Source organism: Triturus cristatus, chromosome 4_2 (genome assembly GCF_964204655.1).
Source record: "Triturus cristatus chromosome 4_2, aTriCri1.1, whole genome shotgun sequence".
Taxonomy (NCBI): Eukaryota; Metazoa; Chordata; class Amphibia; order Caudata; family Salamandridae; genus Triturus; species Triturus cristatus.
In genome coordinates this window covers 658,802,657-658,824,288 of record NC_140586.1, presented here as the reverse complement: position 1 = coordinate 658,824,288, position 21,632 = coordinate 658,802,657, and the positions used below count along the sequence as shown (strand labels likewise).

The following is a 21,632-nucleotide window of genomic DNA, read 5'->3' as shown; positions in this document are numbered from 1 at the left end:
CTGTAGCAGGTTCATTCCACCGGACACCGAACTGAACTGGATAAAGGTTACAATAGTTCAAGAGTGCCCTGTGTAATAATCAACTACAACAGCCCATCTTTCCTGGACTGACCTCAACTATATATAGATCAGGTGCATAACCGCTCGAAGCGCAGCTTCGCGAGGGAAGTGATCTAAATTCTAAATTAGTTCCAATAATACGGACCAATCAGACAAAATGAATACAATTTTAATTTTACTTTGTTTTGCGTCTGCTGTTATCTCAGTAAAAACAGAAAAAGATGAAGTATCATTTGATATTATCCCTACTGAGCCAAGATCTAGATTTGCTATGCTAGACGATGTACGAATTTTAGCCAATGGTCTCTTGCAACTGGGGCACGGTCTCAAAGACTTTGTCCACAAAACCAAGGTGCAAATTAATGATATTTTTCAGAAACTAAACATTTTTGACAAGTCTTTTGTCGACCTCGCTGTACAGACAAATGAAATCAAAGAGGATGAGGAAGAGCTCAAAAAGACAACTTCGAAACTTCAAGCCAACAATGAAGAACTGAAGAATATGTCTCGAGAACTCAATTCAAAGATTGAAAACCTTTTACAAGAAAAAAAGCAACTTCAATACAAAGTTGGAGGACTGGAAGACAAGCTGACACAGTTAGTCCACGAGCAACCAGAAATGCAGGACCTAAAAGAAGTTTCTTCACTGAAAGTAAGTGTACTGAGAAAGATTAAAGACCAGACCTTATTTTACATGTGAGTAATTGACTTATTTCCCCATATGCGCATTTTAATTTGAAAAGGTTGAAAACAAATTTGCGATGGCAAAATAATTTATAATAGCTTGAGAAATATAATCTGAAGAAAGCAATTGAAAAACTCCCATTAGATAATCATATCATCTGACATTACATTGTTTGGCTTACTGCAGCATTTTACATTTGACAAAAAGGAGGTAAGGCTTGATTCTAGCTAAAATATGGTTTCAAGCAAGCTCATAACTGATTTAAGCAGATAGTTAATTTTAGTACAAATAATAGAATTTGACTAGTTTAGTACTGTATGTTCAGGTGTTCTATAGAGCCGTTCAGAACGGCAGATAGTCTGTTATTACCAAAATCAAATTAGAGAAGTTTGCAGACTGATTTGACAGTCAAGCTCAAGTGTTATAAACGGTTTCTTCCTATGGATCTGATAAGCGTTATAGCACAGCTTTTCTAAAGTAAGAGGTTGTGAAAATTAAGGAGCAGATTCATTTGACACGCAGCAGCCTGTGGTGATGAGAGAAAGACCACATGACACATTCTTCATGGGCCAGTGAGATGCTTAACACCGACCCTATCACAAGCATGAAACGGCATGTCTGCACAGACCAGAAAAACACATCTCTGCCACTTCAAGGCTTCACTGTTTCTTACACCAAGGGCACAAAGAGAACTTTGGTAGGTGGGACGGTCACAGCCGCGTTAAGCTTGTCTGACCCTTGCCAGTCCCAGGGACAACTGCTTGGCAACCCCTTCCACTGCTTCTTTCTCCTACTTTTACACTAAAGTGCTATAGGGCAGAGTGGTGAAAGGAAACATTTAATGCTTTACTAATATTGTAAATAAGTAATGTAGCGAATTGTTCAACTAGACAAGAATCAAGATGTGATTTAACACAGTTATGGCAATGTTTAATGACGTCAACACACAGTCATGATTCCAGAGAGTACATCGATTGTAAGAGAAACGAACAAACAGATATAATTTACAAGTTATAACCATTTCGCTAAACACCACGCAACCTCTATTAAAAACGCCGCTGGAAAGCCATTCTACAAAGGCTGAAACTATTACAGCTACTTCCCATTTTTCTTACTTTAAATTCATACAACTTTTTCTACACAGAATTTTGTTGAACGTCAAGACAAAAACATCAAACAACTTCTAAACATCGTCCAAGACCAGCACATGCAACTCAACCAGCAAAACCATCAAATAAGAGATCTTGAAGATAAGGTGAGCAGGTTAACCACTTTTTCACTAATTTGAGTTGGATCATTTTGTGGCTGACTTATTAAGCGTCAACATACCACCTGAGTTGGACATTCTGTTTTGAGAACCTTTATACATTTGGGTTACAAACGACATACCTGGAGCATCCCTTTAAGAGATAGTAAATACTTACCCTTTCAAAGAAGAGTATAAACTTGCCTCGAGAAATTTTAATTTCGTTGAAAAACTTTGAACGGCAATGAGCAATAATGTTAAGATCATAAAAAGTTGCATGTAGTTTACATAATTGTGCAGTGATTCAAGAACATGATTTATTTGCTCGAGTTTATCATGCATATTGTGCAGTGATTCAAGAACATGCTTTATTTGCTCGAGTTTAACATGCATATTGTGCAGTGATTCAAGAACATGCTTTATTTGCTCGAGTTTATCATGCATATTGTGCAGTGATTCAAGAACATGCTTTATTTGCTCGAGTTTAACATGCATATTGTGCAGTGATTCAAGAACATGCTTTATTTGCTCGAGTTTAACATGCATATTGTGCAGTGATTCAAGAACATGCTTTATTTGCTCGAGTTTAACATGCATATTGTGCAGTGATTCAAGAACATGCTTTATTTGCTCGAGTTTAACATGCATAAACAGATCTTGCAGTAGCTGCGCCTATTATCTCAGTTTCTACCTCCACCCATTTCTTTTTTCAAGTGTATAATTCATCAAAGATGGTTGAAACGTTCAGTGTCTTCATACTTATTACCGCCTTCTTTATCTGCCCAATGTAACTTCTCTGGAAGCAGTCACCTACACAGGATCATTTGGTTCGAGTATTAAGAAACACTCTTTTGTTATCTCTGGCGACAAACTAGTTCTGTTCAACACATCAGAATCCTGTGAACTCTCAAAAATATAAGAAGTAGCCGTTGTAGTGTATGTTGCATTTGCAATGACATTTATATAGCGCTTTATACACTTGACAAGGCGCTGAAATGCTTTCAGCAGATGGGTAGAATACACCGTACGTTTTGGAGCATGAACGGGAGCTCAGAGGGAAGAATATAAACTTTGATTATCTGGCGCAGTCGGAGGAAAAAAAAGGCCCCTGCAGGCACACCCTGGCCCAGCCAGTTTCTTGTTTTTGGGTGATCACTTAAAGGATACCTTGCCCTTTAAATTGGGATGCCACGCACCACTAGTGAAATCTAGTGCAGACCTACATCTTCGGACCCTACTGCGCAAAATACATACTCAGAGTACGGTTTGGAACACTAACAGTAGTTCTGGGCGTTGCTGAAGACAGACTCTGAATCAGGACTCTTCAAATCGGTAATGTAACAAAGCCTCATGGGCATTTCCAAATTGTGCAATGAGTATGCTTAGAACTCATGCTCAGAAGTAGCATTCCATTAATATAGTGACCTACGTGGCTAAGAGCAGACTGTAGGATTCCAATGAGATACTAATTGTTGCCATGCTCAGTGGCTACTCCATGGGTCATTAGAGTTTGATGGCCAGGCTGCCGAACCAGTGATGTGCCTCTTCCTTAAGCGGCAGAGCTGGAATGCCAATATTTTAGTTATCCGCTGTTGCAGCTGGTATTTCTCACGCCTAAATACCACCCTCCCTTAATAAATTGAGTCTTTACAGGAGAAAACAAAATCAGTGGTAGCAGGTTCGCCAGTACATGGCGGAGCTGTAATCCAGTTTCGGAGTCGAGGAAATAAAAATCCAAAGTGGGAATCTATTCCCCGGACTTACATAACAACTGTCCCTAACTTGCTAAGATTTCTCCCATTGCGAGGAGGATCATCAAACCATGTTCTGTGTCGGATGACCATGGTTTCAATAGCGCTCCAATACAGAACGTATATCAGCAGAAATGCAATTAGTGTCGCCTCCCTAAATGAAACAACTTATCCAATAGCATTTACATTGGCGTCAGGTCGAGACAATGGGTATTCCTAAATACACACCAGCACTGGCTCCAGTATCAGGAACACATTCTCTTCCCACCAGTCTCTAGGAGGGTGGCAATACCAAATGGAGGACAAAAGGGATATCTGCCATTTTTGGTGGAAGTCCAGTTCATACCGTCTGCTAATAGAGGCTCAAAGTGGCTGTGAAGTGTTAGGCATATGAGTCAATCCGTCCCGTCTTTCTTGGAGGCTTTGAGCTTCCAGAAGCTACACTGTTCGCCCTACGTGTAACATGGTTTACAGAGAGGATGCCATCTGGAAAGTAGTAGCTAAGAGCTCAAGGAGGAAAAGGCCTAGGGCAAAAAAAAAAAAAGTCTAATGTGCCACAATTATAGGAAAATGCTTGTATAGCTGAAGTTTTGGATTCGGCTAAGAACAGGCCAGTAGCATAGCTGGAGCTAGCAGAACTGGAGCAGTGCTACAGTAAGACGAGGATCTTAATATACTAGTATTACAGGAAGAGACTGGCCTCTGAACAGGAACCACCTGACAGGAAGGGGCTGGCCTCAGAAACGGATATACTGGAAAGATGTTGATGTATGGAGGCCATCTTGGAGTGGAGTTAGGGTTTGGTGGCCAGCTTGGAATGGAGTTTTACTAGCTTTCTGGTTACAACTGTACCCATTGCTGTTACCATGGTCACTGCTTCAAAATGCTTGCTCTTCTATAGAAATGCACTAGCTCCATTATACAGAGGACCTAACCAGGAATTCCCTGCTGCACATTGCAATATCAAATATTTCAACTCAAGATGGGAAATTAACAGCATCACAAAAGAAAATTAATTATTCACTGGCACAATGCCCCATTAGTAAAGAAATATATTAAAGATATTATTCAGTAAGTACTGAAAGGAGAAAAACAACTTTGATTGCCTGCCCAGGGTCTTAATCCTGAGACGATTTTTCTTGTCAGTGTCTGTGGACTGACTGAGAAGCATTCCAAAATGTGGGGAAAGTGGCAAAAGGTTAAACGTTGCTACATAGAGGCTCTCCCCTCCCCTTTTGAGGAACTTGAATTATGTTGGCAAGACGAACATCAACCACTGATCGGTTTCATATTCTACCTACAAATGAGCACTATACCTTTTCAGCACAGTGTACTTAGAAGCACTGCTCTCTGCTGTAGACTCACTATGCTGGCATGTTGATCTTGAAGACATATTGCTGGCATGACTGAGAAAGCTGTGGCTAAACATGGCTGCCAATATTCCCTTCTATAGGATAGGATGAGAGTACTCATTAGAATCGCAAGTAGGAAAATGCCCATCCCTTGCTACAACATTGTGCGGGACAAAGTGTAAAACCCATGAGAGTCTGCAGGCCTGAGGAAGGGCAAAAGAGACTCCCATGTAAAAAAACAAAATTCCAGATTGTTTAACCATGTGTGAGTGACGTTTTTGTGAACACTGAGGTCTTCAAGTCCTCATTGGAGTGGAAGAGCCATCAAAGGCTTCCTATATCTCAAACCCTGCAGTTAGATAAAGTTTCATAAACGGTAATCTACATTCAACTGACTAGCCATGGCTAAGTGTAAGACTACACAATACAGATTTATGATTTGTTTTGCGAAACAACCCATTCTTCAAAGCATTGTTACAATGGATGCCATAAGGAAATGGATCAACAAGCAAACGAATGCCTTGTATGTGCACTTGATAAATAAGATGTTAGCAAACATACTTTTCCACTTAATTCATAGTCTAAACTCAATGTGCTAATCTGACATTAGTGATTCAAAATTAGACATTCACTATACTTGTATTGTTTGAGTAGTTACAGTCTATGATCTAAAATGATATGCTCAGTGCAGCAGAGATCAGTTATTGTAACCAGTGAAAACAAATGATTAATGTACCATCCTAAAACACAACCATAAAGCTTACTAATGTTTTTCACATCTTATTGCAGGTTGATAACTTCAAACTCCAATAATAACCTATCACACATTAGTTCTGAAAGCTTGGTTGGAAGAAGAGCTTTGTTCTATGGAGCTAATCAATTCCAGAACTCAATAGCCCGCCTTCTGCAAAAAGATATCTATCTATCTTTTCCTAGGGCCATCAAACGCGTCTCTATTATTTTTATGATACAACATAGGGGAGAGGAGTTGGCCAAACCGCTAGGGCGGGCGACCTCGTATCTGGAGAACTGGGTTCGAGTCTCAGCAATGACGCTTAACATCCTGTGATTCTGGGCAGATCACTTAATATCCCCGTGCCTAACAAAAATGAATGTGTCCTCATGTAATGCAACTAGTGCTATGTAAAGTGCTCTGATACCCGATTCGGGTCAAGTTCACGCTATATAAAACTCTGTTAAAAAAACATAATATTCAATCTGGTATCTGATTATAAATATAGATATTTATATGTAATTTGTCGACTGAGTTGATTGCGGGAGGATCATGCTGTAATGGCCCTAATTTCCTATACCGTAGCAAGTATTATTTAGAAGAATACATTAAAAATGCACTGTATATATCACGACAAACTGGATTGTAAACCTATGTTCATTGTGCATAAACACCTTTCATTACAGCTAAGCAGTACTGGCTTTCAAGAAAGCATGAAGAATTCACTGACTTTCAGGCACATGAACCAAAAGTTACTGCCCTCCCACTTGAAAAACTCAACAACTGAAAATCTTGAGCAGGGTGGTAAGTGAAGCTTATCACAGAGCATTTCTTATGGCTTTCAAAGTACAGTATTATTAGTGGCAGCTATCATCTGTGTAATATTACTTCTGTTAACCTTGGATTTGTAATGTGATTCTTAGCCCCTCTGCGCTGCCAAACACAAAATAAGCTGGGCAGGTGAGCACCAATGGCAGGACGAAGGCATGGGGACCCCTGGTGTACAGAGCAAAAAGCTTGAGCAGGGCTCTTCCAGAAGAAGAGGGCTGGAAACAGGCTTGTAGAACCATGCATTTACCAAAGAGATATCAGAAGGAAGGCCGACAGTCTCAAGAAGCAGAGACATTTTGGCTAGAAAATTCACTCCCATAGACATAAGGCCACACCTCGAGATATCCTGGAAACCCAATCAAGCCAAAGGGCAAAGCGCTTTGAAGCGGTACTGGGAACCTTGAGAGTTAAATAGCTACATGGAAATACTAAACAACATAGCGAATGGCTTTAGAGTGAGTCTGATGATTTCATTCAAGTAAAGCCTACATCATGATAATTCGCAACTAATGGACTTTCTTTCATATTTATTTTTGTAGGCTTAGGTACACGATATTGGGGATCAAATGAGGGGGACAGCTTGAACTAATGACACTGATTCCCAATCTGAAAGAAGTGCAGTAGGGAACTTGTTTTTATGGAGAAGAGTACAAAGAAGGATTCATTTTTCAATTTGACTAATTTACTTCTACAATTTACCTTTACAGAACCTCCGTCAGACTGCAGCGACATTTATAACGATGGTGTAAGGTCCAGTGGTATTTTCACCATCAAACCTAATGGGTCCGAAGCATTTGAAGCATACTGCGAAATGGCGTCTGGTAAGAAGGTTTTCTTTGATTCTCGTAAGGGACAAACACAAAGCAACGTTATCTTCGTGGCACTAGAAACCTCTTACCCGTCTGTCAATCATCAGTTGCTAAAAGCAGCACTGCATGGTAAAAGGCAGGCGGACAGACAGACTACCGTGACTCGTGAACACAAGTGTGTGTAAAGAGCAAGATACGTTTTACATTTGATAACGCGTGATCCTATGAACATATAATTGAAAGGAAACTGCCAACAAGAGACCAGTTTCATAGTATTTATATCACATTAAGATCCATTTGCATAGCACTCTATTAGTACAGGTTTAGTCTCCAAGGAACTTCAATTGAGACTGTCGCCCGGGAAGAAAGTTTTTTAACAAATGTCAAGACCGAATAATGATATTTATTTATTTAAGAGTTATCTATAGCAGTAGCAAGACCTGAAGGTATCAGTGCCTTTTACAAGAAACGTAATAGACAGATTCAAGGTTGACATAATATATACAGGAGGAGAAAAAAAAAAAAGAAACTGCAACATTGTATAAGTAATCAAAAAGTAACACTTGTACAACATTATCCCTCTTAGGCATTGATAATAGATTAAATACGCTACATTGGGTCAGGTGACCGCTTTTGTTGGAGCTTTTGGTGCATTCTCGGTTTATCTTGTTTAACTGTAGGCAGCTTCAATCAGCCAGTTAGCAATGCTTGCTCTGCCTCAAGGGTTGCAAGTAAGATGCAGAAACGAAAACACACTGCGACATTTTTCTCTTTTATAATCCACTGGCAAGGGATCTTAATACAAATGAGAATCAAAGCATCCTGTTCAAGGCGGGAGAGGGAGGCTGGTGTGGCAGTTCGGGCTGTACAGTTTAATTAAGAACAATATAAAGGCTGATTTGCATAGAAGTTATCACTGGAGTGGTACAGTGGGTAAAAACCATGGAATGAAATGCGGCCCCAAAAGACTGCTAGTGTTTGAGACTTTTTGCAAGCATCCCCTAAACATCTTAGTATTTTTTTCATGTTACAGCACTTAAGCCAGGAGGTCAACAGACCTTAATAGCTTTCCTGACATACATGTGGGCCCGGGTTGACGCAGTGGAAGCTGGCAGGAAATTCTACTGGCAGGTTTGAAAAAACATGCATTCACCTGCACAGCTTGAGCAATGCTCTCATTCTTAAAACAGGAGAAAGGGCTCTTTGGGTGGAAATGTTGCAAGACGCTAAAGCGACTGCAACACATTTCAGGCAAGAGTCCATCTGAGCTCAAAGGGCAGAGAAGAGTTGAGCTTTTAGAGCAGTGTCAGACCGGTCTGGTTAGATTAGGTTGAGGCGACAAACCCGTGATGCTGACAGGATACCAAAGTGAAAGAAGATTACGGGACAAGTGCCAAGACTGTCCATGAAGGTCACCAAGAACTTACCCCCAGTCAGCAGTGTGATCAGACAGAGCAGAGGATAGACAGACTGGCAACAACACAGACAATGCTTCCATGTTAACAAGAGAAGAAAAGCACAAAACGGGAGAGGCAGAGATGAAAAACTCAAAACACCTCAAAACTCAATGGCATCACTGTGCAGACAGTGGTTGAAGCCAGATTACCAAACATGGTCCCCTAGATGGGCGAGATGTAATGTTGCTACTTCTAAATGTCAGTCCAAGAAGGAAAGAATCTGGGAAGTCTCTACCACCTAGGGGTGGAAGAAAAGGCGCCACTGGCCTGCTCTTATGCCACTACAATATTCCCGAATCTCTACTCCATCTCCCAACAAATGTCATCAAACTCTACCAAGAGCTAGTGGCTTGTTGCTGAATGAACACACCTTAAGCTAAAGAATGTTAAAATCCGTCTTTGAGATGTCCGATTACTCTCAAGTATTTTAAAGAAGGTTATTACACTTTACTTATATATTTTTTCGACTTTGCCTTTCTGACTCCATTTAATTCCGTTTCTCTAAAGATTCTTTCCTTTTTCATGAGTATTCTCATTCTCTTCCTTTCGTACCTCCAATAGTTAACTATTTATTCTAAAAGGTTTTCCTTGTTTTCTCATCCCTTTATTGGGCTAGCATCCCGAGTAAATGGACTTTATAATTACATCAATTTATAATTAAGCATATAATTATGTTGTTGAACCTCTATTGATCATTTAATACATTGCATACATGCACTATAGTTCCCTGAATAAAGGTTAAATCTTTTACTTCGACTTCCACAACTAAGGCATATCTGTCCTGATTAAGCATCATCGGCTACAGAGCAAACTGTCCTCTTGACTGCTAGCACTGGTACTTGACTTGTACATGATACCGCTGTATGAGTGAGGGTCATTAGTCAAGATAAAGAATGGCCTCTTCTTTGCCTGTATTGGGTCCATGGCAGCCTTTCTACCCCCACTAGATGGCAAGTTCATATGTCTTGGTGATCATCGAGTCGCATCTGATACACCTAACCCTACAGTGTGTTTATGTGTATTTACATGTATGCATATGTAGTACATGTATGCGCAACATGTATCTCAAAACCCCTGTAAAGTCCTGTAAATCTGTGACATTTGCAGCGAATCAGGAGTAATCTTGTACTTCTTTGACCATTCCGAAAAAGATGCAGGAAGTTGCACGTTGCCTTTAGGCTGGTTATTTTACAACCCCCTGAAAATGTGCAATTTTCTATAGCTCACGTAGTAAATTGCATACCTATTAACACATCAGTCAGTCTGCAACTTGCACATCCAGGTTTGAAAATGGGTTTTACTACATCAGCCCATACTTCCTAAAAAAAAATTTAAGAAGTGTGACAGACCTTTTGGGAAAAACAAATCAATAATCCACATGAAGTTGTACAGAAAACCAGCCAGCAACACATTTCTGAAGCTTTAAATCATGAGTGAGGGGTCAAGGCCGGGCAGTTGAGGGAACATCTCAGAGCTTTGCTTGGGTGCCTTTTCTCTCAGAGACAAGAAACATTAGTATGCAGAGGAATATTAAAATGTTGGAAGACAATGTGGAAAGTGTGGCCCTCTGCTCGATAAACTTTACCAAATGTAATGACTTTAAAAATTCTGCAAATTCTGCCATCCATAATGAGGAAGGCATAGTGGAACACCAGGAAAAAAAATACAGGGTAAGAAAAAATGTGAGTCCTCGAGGTGACAGAAGTTGAGTAAGAAGAGGGTAGAGCAATATAAGGTAGAATTTTGTGATTGAAAATGCTTGGCTGGTATTATAAGCTGCGACCCTTAAAATGCCATGAGAGAGATGGAATATTCGAAAGTGAATATGGTGGAACTGTGAATATAAAGAAGGATGGTTTGTCTACTCTGTTGCTACAGAAGATTCCCTGAAGTGATAACCTGGTGGGAAGACATATGCCCATCCCTAGATGTTGCAGGTACCTTACTCTGCTGGCCCAATCCGACGCCACTAGCATGACTTGGGCATGGGGGTCGTTTTTGCTCTTCCTCAGAACTCAGGGCAGTAAAGATTGAGGTGAGAAGGCATACAGGAGTCCTGTGCACCACTCTCGGTGAAATGCATCCCCGAGAGACAGCCTTCTTGGGAACTTGAGTGTGCAAAAGACAGACTTGCGTGTTCTTGGTGGTGGAGAAGAGATCTAGCCAGGGTTCTACCCACTGCAACAGATGACACTGAGCCAACTCTGGATGTAACTGCTGTTTAAAGTCCGCTTGGCATCACCTGCTGTGATAGCCTGCGTTAATGTTTAAAGATTCTGCCTAAACAGTCGGTCGTGTCCATGCCTGACCGCATCACATATTTGGCTCTGTCCCGGCAATCCTAAAGGCATGTGCCAAGTTGGTGCAGCATTCCTTCAGGACTGCTGGAAAGATATTTGTGACCATGTCCCATAATGCTTGGGAGTACCCACCCAGCAAACAGCTGGCGTTGACTGACCGAAAAGGCAGGGATAGCTGATGAGAACATTCTCTTTTGAAATACCTCAACCCTTTTTGACTCTGTCTGGGGGTGGTTGTAGGGAAAGATTTCAGATTAACCATGGTAGTAGCTGTCTGTACTATCAGGCTTTCAAGAATAGCAAGCTGTGTTAGAAAGGTGAGGTCACCTGGAGCAGGTCTATGGCACTACGCTATCTGTTCACAGACAGGCAGGAACAGGGTTTAGCCCAAGTATCCCTAAGGGTGTCAGTCAGGGCTTCTTGAATTTGCAGTAAGGGCTTGTATGACGTCCTCCCTGCTTGTAGGACAGTGAAGACTTTGGTTTTCACCTCAACATATGCGATCTGTAAATCCAGGACTTTAGCTGTTCATCTTATGTCTACAGCGAATGATGCTGTCTCTTCTGTTTAAGGGCCAGGGGGAGAACCGAACTTCATGTCAGGGGAAGAGTCTAATCCAGAGGCCTCTTGTGGATACAAATAAAGTTTGCCGCCATCATATTGGGGGAAATTCCATCCATCACCAAAAGCTGGGTGACTCTGATCAGAGTCCAATACAAGACTGGAGAGTGGCTCCTAGGCAAAGGCGCTGTTTTATTAGAATCAGAATGGATTGAGGCCAGGCGAATCATAACTGTTCCATGATGCGACTTCAGCCAAGGCATGAAAGATTTGATTCCGAGTCGGGCATGATAATAGAATTGGAGTCCTCCTCCAGAGTCTGCGCCATCAAGCCCGGAGTAGACGTGGCAGGAATCAGCATGGATTGTGGTGCTGGGTGTAGAGTCGGTTGCAAGTCAGAGCTGAAACCGAAGCAGGTTCGGGAGGCACAAAAGGCATTGAGGGTAAACCCATCAGAGGTAGACCGACTGGAGGCCTCTGTGAATCCGTGGTGTCATAAGGTATGCTAGAAGGAACATGTAGGGTGCTAAAGGTTTGTAACAAGGCCTTTAAAGCACCTAAATCGTTGCTGCTTTGCAGACTAGCCGGAATGCATCAGGATCAACTGCAGAATGAGTTCCCTGGTGGGGGACCAGGATGAAGACAGAGGGGAACTTTGACGTCTTTGTGACTTCTAAGGAGGAGGGTGGCAAGCCTGGGATCATGCCTACTTGGACTTCTTCCATTTCTTTTTGGACTTGGCTTTCCCAAAGACCTGAATCACTACAATGACCTGTTGCGGGAGCCGCCCTGAGAGTTTGAACGGGTCTGTGCCCTCAACTTTGAGTAGCTTTTACATGACTCCCTGCAGTGTTTGGCGACGTGCAGCATGGCAATGTGATCCCAGAACACCTTAAAGTGCATTAGGGCACACGTTTCACACCACTTGGAGTTTCGGCATGAATCCAAACACCAGAGAGACACCTCATGGTGATCTGGCACAGACATCTGCTTGTCAAAGTACATGGAAGACGTAAACCCTGTAGTTTAAGGACGGGGCATGTTCCCATGCACACAGGCAAAAAAACATTGAGAAAAGCCTTGTCAACTGATAAGAAAAAGTTAAGAGCTAGGCGCAAAAAGAAAGAATTTATGTATGCATGCTTTGCTGGAGCTTATAAGGGGCTCCAGCAGACACTTTGTGAAAGAACGGGGTCGAGGTAGAGCTGTACAATGCCACATATCGGCAATGAGGGGCTATGCTGAAAAATCTTGCGTATCCAACCTGCTCACTTAGGACATTCTAAAAGTGAGAAATCTGAAGTTAGAAGTACCCATCCAGAATAGAAAAAATCCACAACTTCAGCAATTGCAAAATGGATAAGACACAAAAAATGGCATCAGATCTTTTCTGGACACGGACATACAGTCAACTGTGTAACAGTCAACAAACTCGGAGTTCAGTCAGACAAGAAGGCCTTTAATGTTTACAAATGTTCATTTTGCCACAGCTTTTCTAAAAATAAGAACTAGGATTGAGCGCTCTCTTTATGAAATGAAGCACATTATTCCCTAAAATGGCCATATGACATGCTTTGTTCCTTCCAATGGATGGATAAGTAACAGAGCTTTGGAGGCCCTTCGCTCTGAGTGAATTGGATTGGAAGGGAGATGGGTTTGCAAGAATCTTATCTCAACAACACCAGAGACCTTACTGTAAACTACATAGCCCTTCCCTCATGTCCCACAGTATCCTAACAGTAATTAGCACCTTGTATGACATACCAAGATTGTTTTAGCCAATCAGAATGCGTAGAAAGTTGGCACTTACTGCTGTTATCAGTGCGCATTGTAAATATGGCGAGTGTGAGAAGATGAGACCGAGCTGAAAAAAACAGATTTTTTTGCTTGCATGCTGTCAAGTGTTAATAGCTGTTAATTGCCAATCCCTTTTTTATGTGCCCTCCCCATTCACCTGTGTCCATAACTGTGGAATGGGAGAATAATAGTGGCTTAACACCCCCTAATAACGCCTTGACCAGTGCGTACGAAACCTCCTTAGGTGTGATGTTTTTATCCAGAGAGAACCTTTATGACTGATTTGTTTCATATGGAATTACTTTATTTGCGTTTTACCAGTTAATCTATGTATTCCATTAGTGTTGCACTAAACATATTGTGATGTAGTAACAGAAATTTCAATTTAAAAATATTTATAAAATACATTTTACTTTTGTGTTCAGATGGTGCATGGACTGTGCTTCAGAGACGCATAGACGGATCACTAGATTTTAATCAGACCTGGACAAGATACGTGAATGGCTTTGGTCACCTAAATGGTAAAAACATTTGTTTCTACCTTACAAGTGCACAGAAACCGATGCAATCATATTCATAAAAAATACTCAACCTGTATATGTATTAGCAATGCAAATGCGAAATATATTCGGCAAGAAACTAAACACAATTTCTATAATTCAAGTTCCATATTACATGGACACTATGGAATAACTATGTGTTAACTAATCACTTTTTATTGTGTATGTAGTTTTCAAAGTATCTTTCCTGATATGTACATAGACACACATTCATGCTCTTGCTCGAAATGGCCATTCTTATTTTGGACACTGATTTTGTAAGGAGTGTTCTCAAACAAATGGGCACACTGCGTTCAGTAAAGAGTACATAATGGCATGTTAGGGCTTGACCTGTGTTGTAAAACATCTACTTTCCCAACTGATCTTCCTATCATTTGCAACGAATCACAGACCAACGCGCCCTGACTGCCTGACAACACCTATATTTATACTGGTTAATCATATACCATGGCCAAAAAAAACACCTCATAAAACAAATAACTGAACAGCTGAAGACAGCACCTTCCAATCAGTAGACCATTCCCATTCCCCAGAAAGTTTAACTTGACATTGAATTATAGCTCTTGTGGATACAATATCTTCAAAATGCGTAAGATATTTGAAAAGAAAATACAAAAATTCTAATCAGTACACAAAAACCTAAAATAACAGAGAAACTACAAAAAGGCTTCATAGAGATTTTCCTAGCACGAAATCTTACAAATAATATCAATGATTGACAGACGAATTCAAATAGAAAGTATTTCACTGCATCAGAAAACAATTTCTGTAACAGAAGAAATGTGCAAGTCTACTTTTGGCTAATGGTTCTGGACATCCATGTAAACATTTTGATTGGCATTTTTAAAATTATTAGGTGTGAACAAAACTACTAACGAAACATGCTATCCATGTGCCCTTTGCAGGGGAATTCTGGCTGGGACTGGCTAAGATGCATTCAATTTCCCAGCAAACTGAGCATACTTTACGGATTGAGATGGAAGACTGGAAAAATAACAAGCGTTACATCGAGTACATGTTCACTTTAGGAAACAAGGAAACAGACTACAGCCTTCACCTGTCTGAGACGTCGGGAAACATTCCAAACGCACTGACCGAGAAACAACTAATGAGATTTAATACAGCAGACCACAAAAGTAATATCCAAGGAGAGCACACTTGTCCAGAAGGCTACTCAGGTAATGTTACTCAGAGCACATATAAGGTATTGCATATCTAAAGTTAACATAGATGAGTGCTGCATCTATATAGTAATCTACAGGGTGCGGGGATGCAAAGCAAAAGACTGGATTTCAACATCTCTGGGCAGGATCAGTTAGCTTTATATTTTTGCTTCTACATTTTACGAATTTTATAAATAAAATGTAAACGTTTCAGCTTTACAGAGAACTACATAGCATTTGCCAGGCTCAGTCTTCATTTATGACCCAGCTACACATTCTCCTCCATCTTAGGTAGACTACTTGGCCACTTAGCATTATTACTGTGATAACCACACCCATCTTAAATTGAAATGGATGGTTTTCAAACACAGTGTTTCCCATGTTCCTATGCCCAACTGGAATTAGAGAAATAAAGGAGTCCTCGGCTGCAGAAACCTAGCAGAGGTTCAATATCATATTAACAATCAGTTTCACAATTAGAGTTATCCCACTGGAACACCCAAGTATTGCACAGGTGGGTCTGTACCACAGGTCAACTGTCAAGTTATCAAACCTTGAATGATAAAAGGCTCGGTTGGCCCTGACTTTGCAACTGTGAACTTTAGGATGCACACCGGTCACTGTAGTAGAAACAATTACCCTGTTGAACATAGCATTTGGAGTGTATTCAATAGTTTTTTAGTTTTTTAGGGTGGGGTACTCTTTCAAGGGCACTAATGTATTATATTATCAAATATCATCCTACTCATTGGTTGAGATATTTTAACTGGCAAATGCAGATCAAGTATGCAGTCATAGCCAGTATAAGCAAGAAATTAACTTTTTTAGATTGTGGGTGCAATTGAATATAATGCGTGGAATAGGAAAACATATACACTATATAACATTGACGTTTGCTTCATTTAAATGTTAAAAATAATACAATTAATTATAGTTGATTACCTTGAAAATGATGAGAAATGAAGCTTCTGAATTAACATTGTATTATCTTTTTAAGGTGGATGGTGGTACAAAGTATGTGGCGAAACCAACTTAAATGGAAAATATATGAAGCCAAAATCGAAAGGAAAATATGAGAGAAGAAGAGGAATTTACTGGAAGTCTGAGAAAGGAAGACTCTACTCACTGAGGGCAACAAAAATTATGATCCAGCCAACAGATTTGGAAAACTTTGATTAACTCATCGTCATCTAATCTTACAATAATGAGCTGTATATAGATTTCCGTGACATGTTTTCTTATACAGGCACATTCGAACCATGAGATTTTATATCAAACCAGACAATCTCACTGCGTTGTTTTAACACCTTGAAGCACGGGGTATCTTCATTAGAAATTCCCCTTCAACCTATGGTTCCAGCATGTGTTTGTTTTCAGGAACACAAAGGGCTTCTTCATATGTGGTCAAGGTCTCTATTTTTAAGGCAACTTTATGGACCCTGTAGGTGGTAATGTCACACACATATTCTGGAAGCACCATTTACGACCCCCGACATGGAAAGGAGCCAAGTAACAACTTTGTTGCAACAGTATTGCAGAGCAGGTCATGTAAGTACATGAATATGTAGCAGTTACAAAGTTGATTCGCAGGTCTTTGCAAACATCTGTATCACACGCTAAAAAACAAACTTTCCCAGAATGTATTGCAATCATTTGCAAAAAATCACAGTTTGACGTATCCCAGCTGCCTGACAAAACCTATAGTTATATTAGTTAATAATATACTCTAAGTTAAAAAAAAGACGACAAAACAAATCATTAAACAGCTAAAAGCAGCACCTTAAAATCATGTATTTGGACAAGATCTGAATATATTACTGCATCTAACAGAGTCCACAAATCATTGACAGAATACTTTTATTGAAGCACAGATGAAAAGAAAGCAACATTTCAAAGAAAGTCTTAAGAGTGGGTGAATATATAAGGTTTGTGATAAGCAAGAGTGCAGCATTGAGAGGAAATAGGAACTACAGTAACAGCTGTTTGCAAAATGCATATCTGCCTCTGGTACACAATTGGAAAAGTATTTATAAGCTGGGGATTTTGAGAGAAGAGTACGTCTGGGCAGAGGTGATGACATGTCAGGCAATGCTGGGCTCAGCATTTCATATTTTTGAGGTTGATAAAAGGACTACATGTAAGACGTGCGTAAAAGAGTAGGTCTGTGGCAAAATCCGTCACACTTTAACTGAGGATTTTAACATTTAGAGGTTGAGGAAAGAGTAACTGAACTGAGTAACAACAACATTAGAACAACGGATTGTTGCAAAAAGCCTGGCATTTGTTATATTCATAAATTAATTCATGTTGGTGTCATGAATGATGCTGAGTATATCAAAGCACAATTAATTGCACAATGAAGTATTACCTGTCAATTTAAATAAAATGTTGAACTCCAAACTTTTTACCTCAAAGTAATGCAGCCAATTACATCCAATACATATATGTATAGCTAAAAGTAAACGTTTCATAAACTTATCATTAAGAATAAGTTTTAATTCAGCGATTTCCTTCCCAATTCCACTATCAGTTCATTTCTAAATGAACTAAGCATTTCTATTTCGGATAGACCAAGACAGCTAACTTGAATAAACGGCCCAATGCATTTCTAACCATCTACCAAATACATAGGCATAATATCATAGCATTGGAATTAAAATCCAATTGGGTACATTAGGCTTCCTGGTACCATAGTTTTTGAAGCAAGGTTGCAATGCATATCCTGTCTGATGTAAAGCAATTTAGAAATGCAAGAAAAGGCCAAAACAACCTGCTGAACATTGCATCCTTCTAACTAACTTTGACATGAACACCAAATTGGCCAGAGATAGGTAAGATTTAACACACCACAATTAATAAAATGCGGGATACACTAAAACATTACACTGGGGAGTAAGAATATAGAATTGGTTTCTACTGTTGTAGGATTATTGCACACTTATTTATCACATCACTTTACAGCTATTTAAGGAATGGGTAAACTGAACTTACACATTTTAAAATGCAATGCTAATAATATTTGAGTCATATTGACTTACCATTTGTTTCATTATTGTACAACTGTACTGTAATAAGCTTTGTGACATTTCAGATTTATAACAAAAATACATTTGTCTTTAAGGTAGATTTTCTCAGTGGAAAACTGCAAGAAATTACCATTAAAAAATAAATGCATTAACATGCAAGAATAAACACTTTAAACCCATCTGTTAAATACAGGGGTGTTTTACTGTTGATGAACGATAGTTGTATTTTTGTGCTTTTTTGGAATGTTAGGATTATAATGTCTGGATTGTTTGAATATTTAAAGAACACACACTACTCAATTATATAAAGAAACAGAGTTTGTCAACACTGGGCATAAAAGAAATCTCATGTATGCAGTTTTCCACACTGCAATGTCAATTGGCAAAGGAATGTGGAGGCTACGTACCTAGAGAATATTTTAAATGTATGATTCACAAAGTCACTCTCCACTGACTAAGTCTATCAGTCAGCTTAATAATATCCACTGACAGGAATATTGATTATAAATTAGAAGTGATCTTGTGACAGATTACTCCCCTGCACTTTTTAAGATTGCTGTTTCCTCCTCTTACCGTTAGTCTTTCACTAGTCATTAAATTCCTTCTCAAAATCTTTGATCAGCTTCCCTTTTTCTATTGACCACTCAATGCCACTCCTAGTGCTCAATATTGTCTCTCTGATTTTTTCTCAGTCCTAATACTTTGGAGTGCTTTTCCTCCCCTTAAGTTTAACTTCACAGACTCTCTTCCGCCTTTGCTCTTCTATAGCAACCTACTTCTCTATTTTGACTGGTTTCCTGCACAATCAAGCCTCGTTTATAAATCCTCAAATTGGAATTATTGTGCCATCTTAAATTATGTACATTGGGCACATTGATTAAGGTGCTCCAAAAAACACTAAATGCAATGCAAGCACAATCCCATTCAAGAAAGGTATGATAACGATCTTCTGAAGTGTATAATGAAACTATTCAAAATAGGTGTACAGGTGGCACCAGAATGAGATGAGTACAGTAAAATAACATTTGACCACTAGTGCCTAAATTTAATATGACAACATTATGACACAGTTCTTGAACAGAAAAGCTAGGGTAGTCATGCGTTTAACCCACTTCTTCATGCAAAATAAAATTGTATACTGATTGTGGGAGAGACAACATCCTTCTAATCAAATTATTTTCCACTAACTGTATCTCACCACAATCCTTATAGCCCCACATATAGCTACCATATCTAGCAATTGAAGCGCCACAAAGAGCCATGCTCAGATTGTTTATATACAGGGTGAATAATAGTGGGGCCAAAATACAGCCCTGGCTTACCTCTTTATGTATTTTTAAAGACGCTGCTAATGACCCATCAAGATGAAATCCTACTGAAGCAGTTAGATTCAAATGGGGATTGTGTAAGAAGTTCGACAAGTTCCTATCAAGGCCTTTATTGATTAGCATCTTCCATTGTTTTGCCCTGTTGACTCAATCAAAGGCCCAAGATAAGTCCATGAAGGCTAGTATATCCGACCTCTTTCAGCCACAGTATACTTTCCAATTATCAAATCTAAATGTAAGCACTAATTCCACCTTTGTTCTAGCCAATCAGCCAGGCTGGCTTGCATCACCCGCCCCAGGATCTTAGATCAGGAACCTATCGGGGAAATTGTTCTGTAACATTTAGGATCAGACCCAGTGCTTAATTTGTGCCAGTGCTTTCCGGTGCTTAACACCGGCACTTATTTAACAGGGCGAGGCTATTGAATTTTGCTAGCCTCTGCGATGGGCCCAGTAATTATTAAAATAAATGTACCTACCTGTCCTGGTGCATTGCATATCTGCCTGGTAGGTCCCGAGAGTGTACCACCCAGGCCCAGGCACAATCTAGGATGTGAGACTAGATTGTGTCATGCGCAGTCCGCATGTGCTCTGTGCAGTAGGATACAACCAATTTGCCGTCACTGTCATACGTGATGAGACCGACCACACCGCCAGAGTTTGTTTTTTGTCACAGCGTTGCTATGCTTTGTAACTGCCGGCCGCCGGGGACATGTAGTGGGCAATTTTGTCCATGTCTGCAGCAGAGAGAGGGCGAGATTCACTCAATTCCGTCACTGTCCATAGAAAGATGTTTGGCCAGAGCATTGAGAAGTTTCACTTTCGCTCTGTGAATCCTGGAGTTCAGTTCTTTCCGAAGTCTTGCAACACAGCGTCCTTCTATACTTACGCTGCAATCTGTGCGAAAAACGGTCATGCTTTTCATCAACATTTCCTTTCATGTTCTGCTGCACTGCAGTCGTACAGGAGAAAGGGTAGGAGGATATAATTTTTTTGTTTTGTTTTGCAGCTGTATAGAGTGCCTAGACCCGAAAGTTACGTTTACATAAGGACGCATTCATTTTTTTTTTTGGTAGGCTTAGGGAGATTAATGATTTGCCCTGAAATACAGGATTTTGAGCTGACACAAAGATTTGCATCTGGTTCCCCAGCACAAAGGTTGTCAGCGCTGGCGGTTAGGCCCCATCCTCTCCCCAGTTGATATTGCTATCAACCCAGGCGTACCTAAAAATGAAGATATTATCACAAAAAATGAGCTAAATCTAGAATGTCACTTCTTCCGACAACATACACCCATTGTGAACATTTTTACCGTTCACATACTATTTAAGAATGCTCCGATTGCCATAATTTTTTCTTGTATTTAATCTGTGTGTGGCCACGAACTACCACTGATTTGTAAAAGGCAATGCAGTACATATTTCTTTTTAAGGACTTGTGCATTTTAATGTCAAAACTGTTTTTATTTGTGACGTTAAATTCCTAACCATTTTATCTGTGTATTTAATCAGTTTAACAGACGTGTATTTTAGCCCAGATCCATGGTTGCAAGGAGCTGCTATTTTACGACGCCCAGGTTACCTACATGATAAAAGTGAGTGTTTGAACGTTTTCAGACAAAACACCGCGCCTCCCAGCTACATTCAACTTGACACTCACACTTAATACTTATACAACTGAGGGAGGAGGCTTGAGTTTTAGGAAGTACAGATCAGGAACATTATAAGGATTTTGCGGTCCCTGGGCCAAACTAATTTTGTGGGACCCTGTTCAGAACAGGTTTGGATTTTATGATCCAGTTTCAGCTCTTTCATGCCCTCCTCAGCCAAGTTACAGACAGGGGCCCAAGCACACTCTCCCAAATTCTAAATGCGTTTTCATCTAATATTCAGAGAATGTGAGGTATGTTTTCAATATTGTAATACAGAAGCTGATTAATATTATTGTAAATAATCTCGGTGACCCTTTCCTGT

The 21,632-nt window shown here is 39.9% G+C and overlaps 2 protein-coding genes across 14 annotated transcripts in view; one reads left to right on the top strand and one right to left on the bottom strand.

Moving 5' to 3' along the window:
- DOCK7 (dedicator of cytokinesis 7) overlaps positions 1-21,632 on the bottom strand; it is an 888,535-nt gene that overhangs the window by 516,282 nt on the left and 350,621 nt on the right. The gene's annotated exons all lie outside the window — the stretch shown is intronic.
- Positions 150-18,546, top strand: ANGPTL3 (angiopoietin like 3). Its single transcript, XM_085602420.1, has 7 exons — positions 150-712; positions 1,890-2,000; positions 6,514-6,631; positions 7,366-7,479; positions 14,008-14,103; positions 15,048-15,320; positions 16,303-18,546. The coding sequence occupies exons 1-7, from the start codon at positions 218-220 to the stop codon at positions 16,482-16,484; spliced, it is 1,389 nt and encodes a 462-aa protein (XP_085458546.1). The 5' UTR covers positions 150-217; the 3' UTR covers positions 16,485-18,546.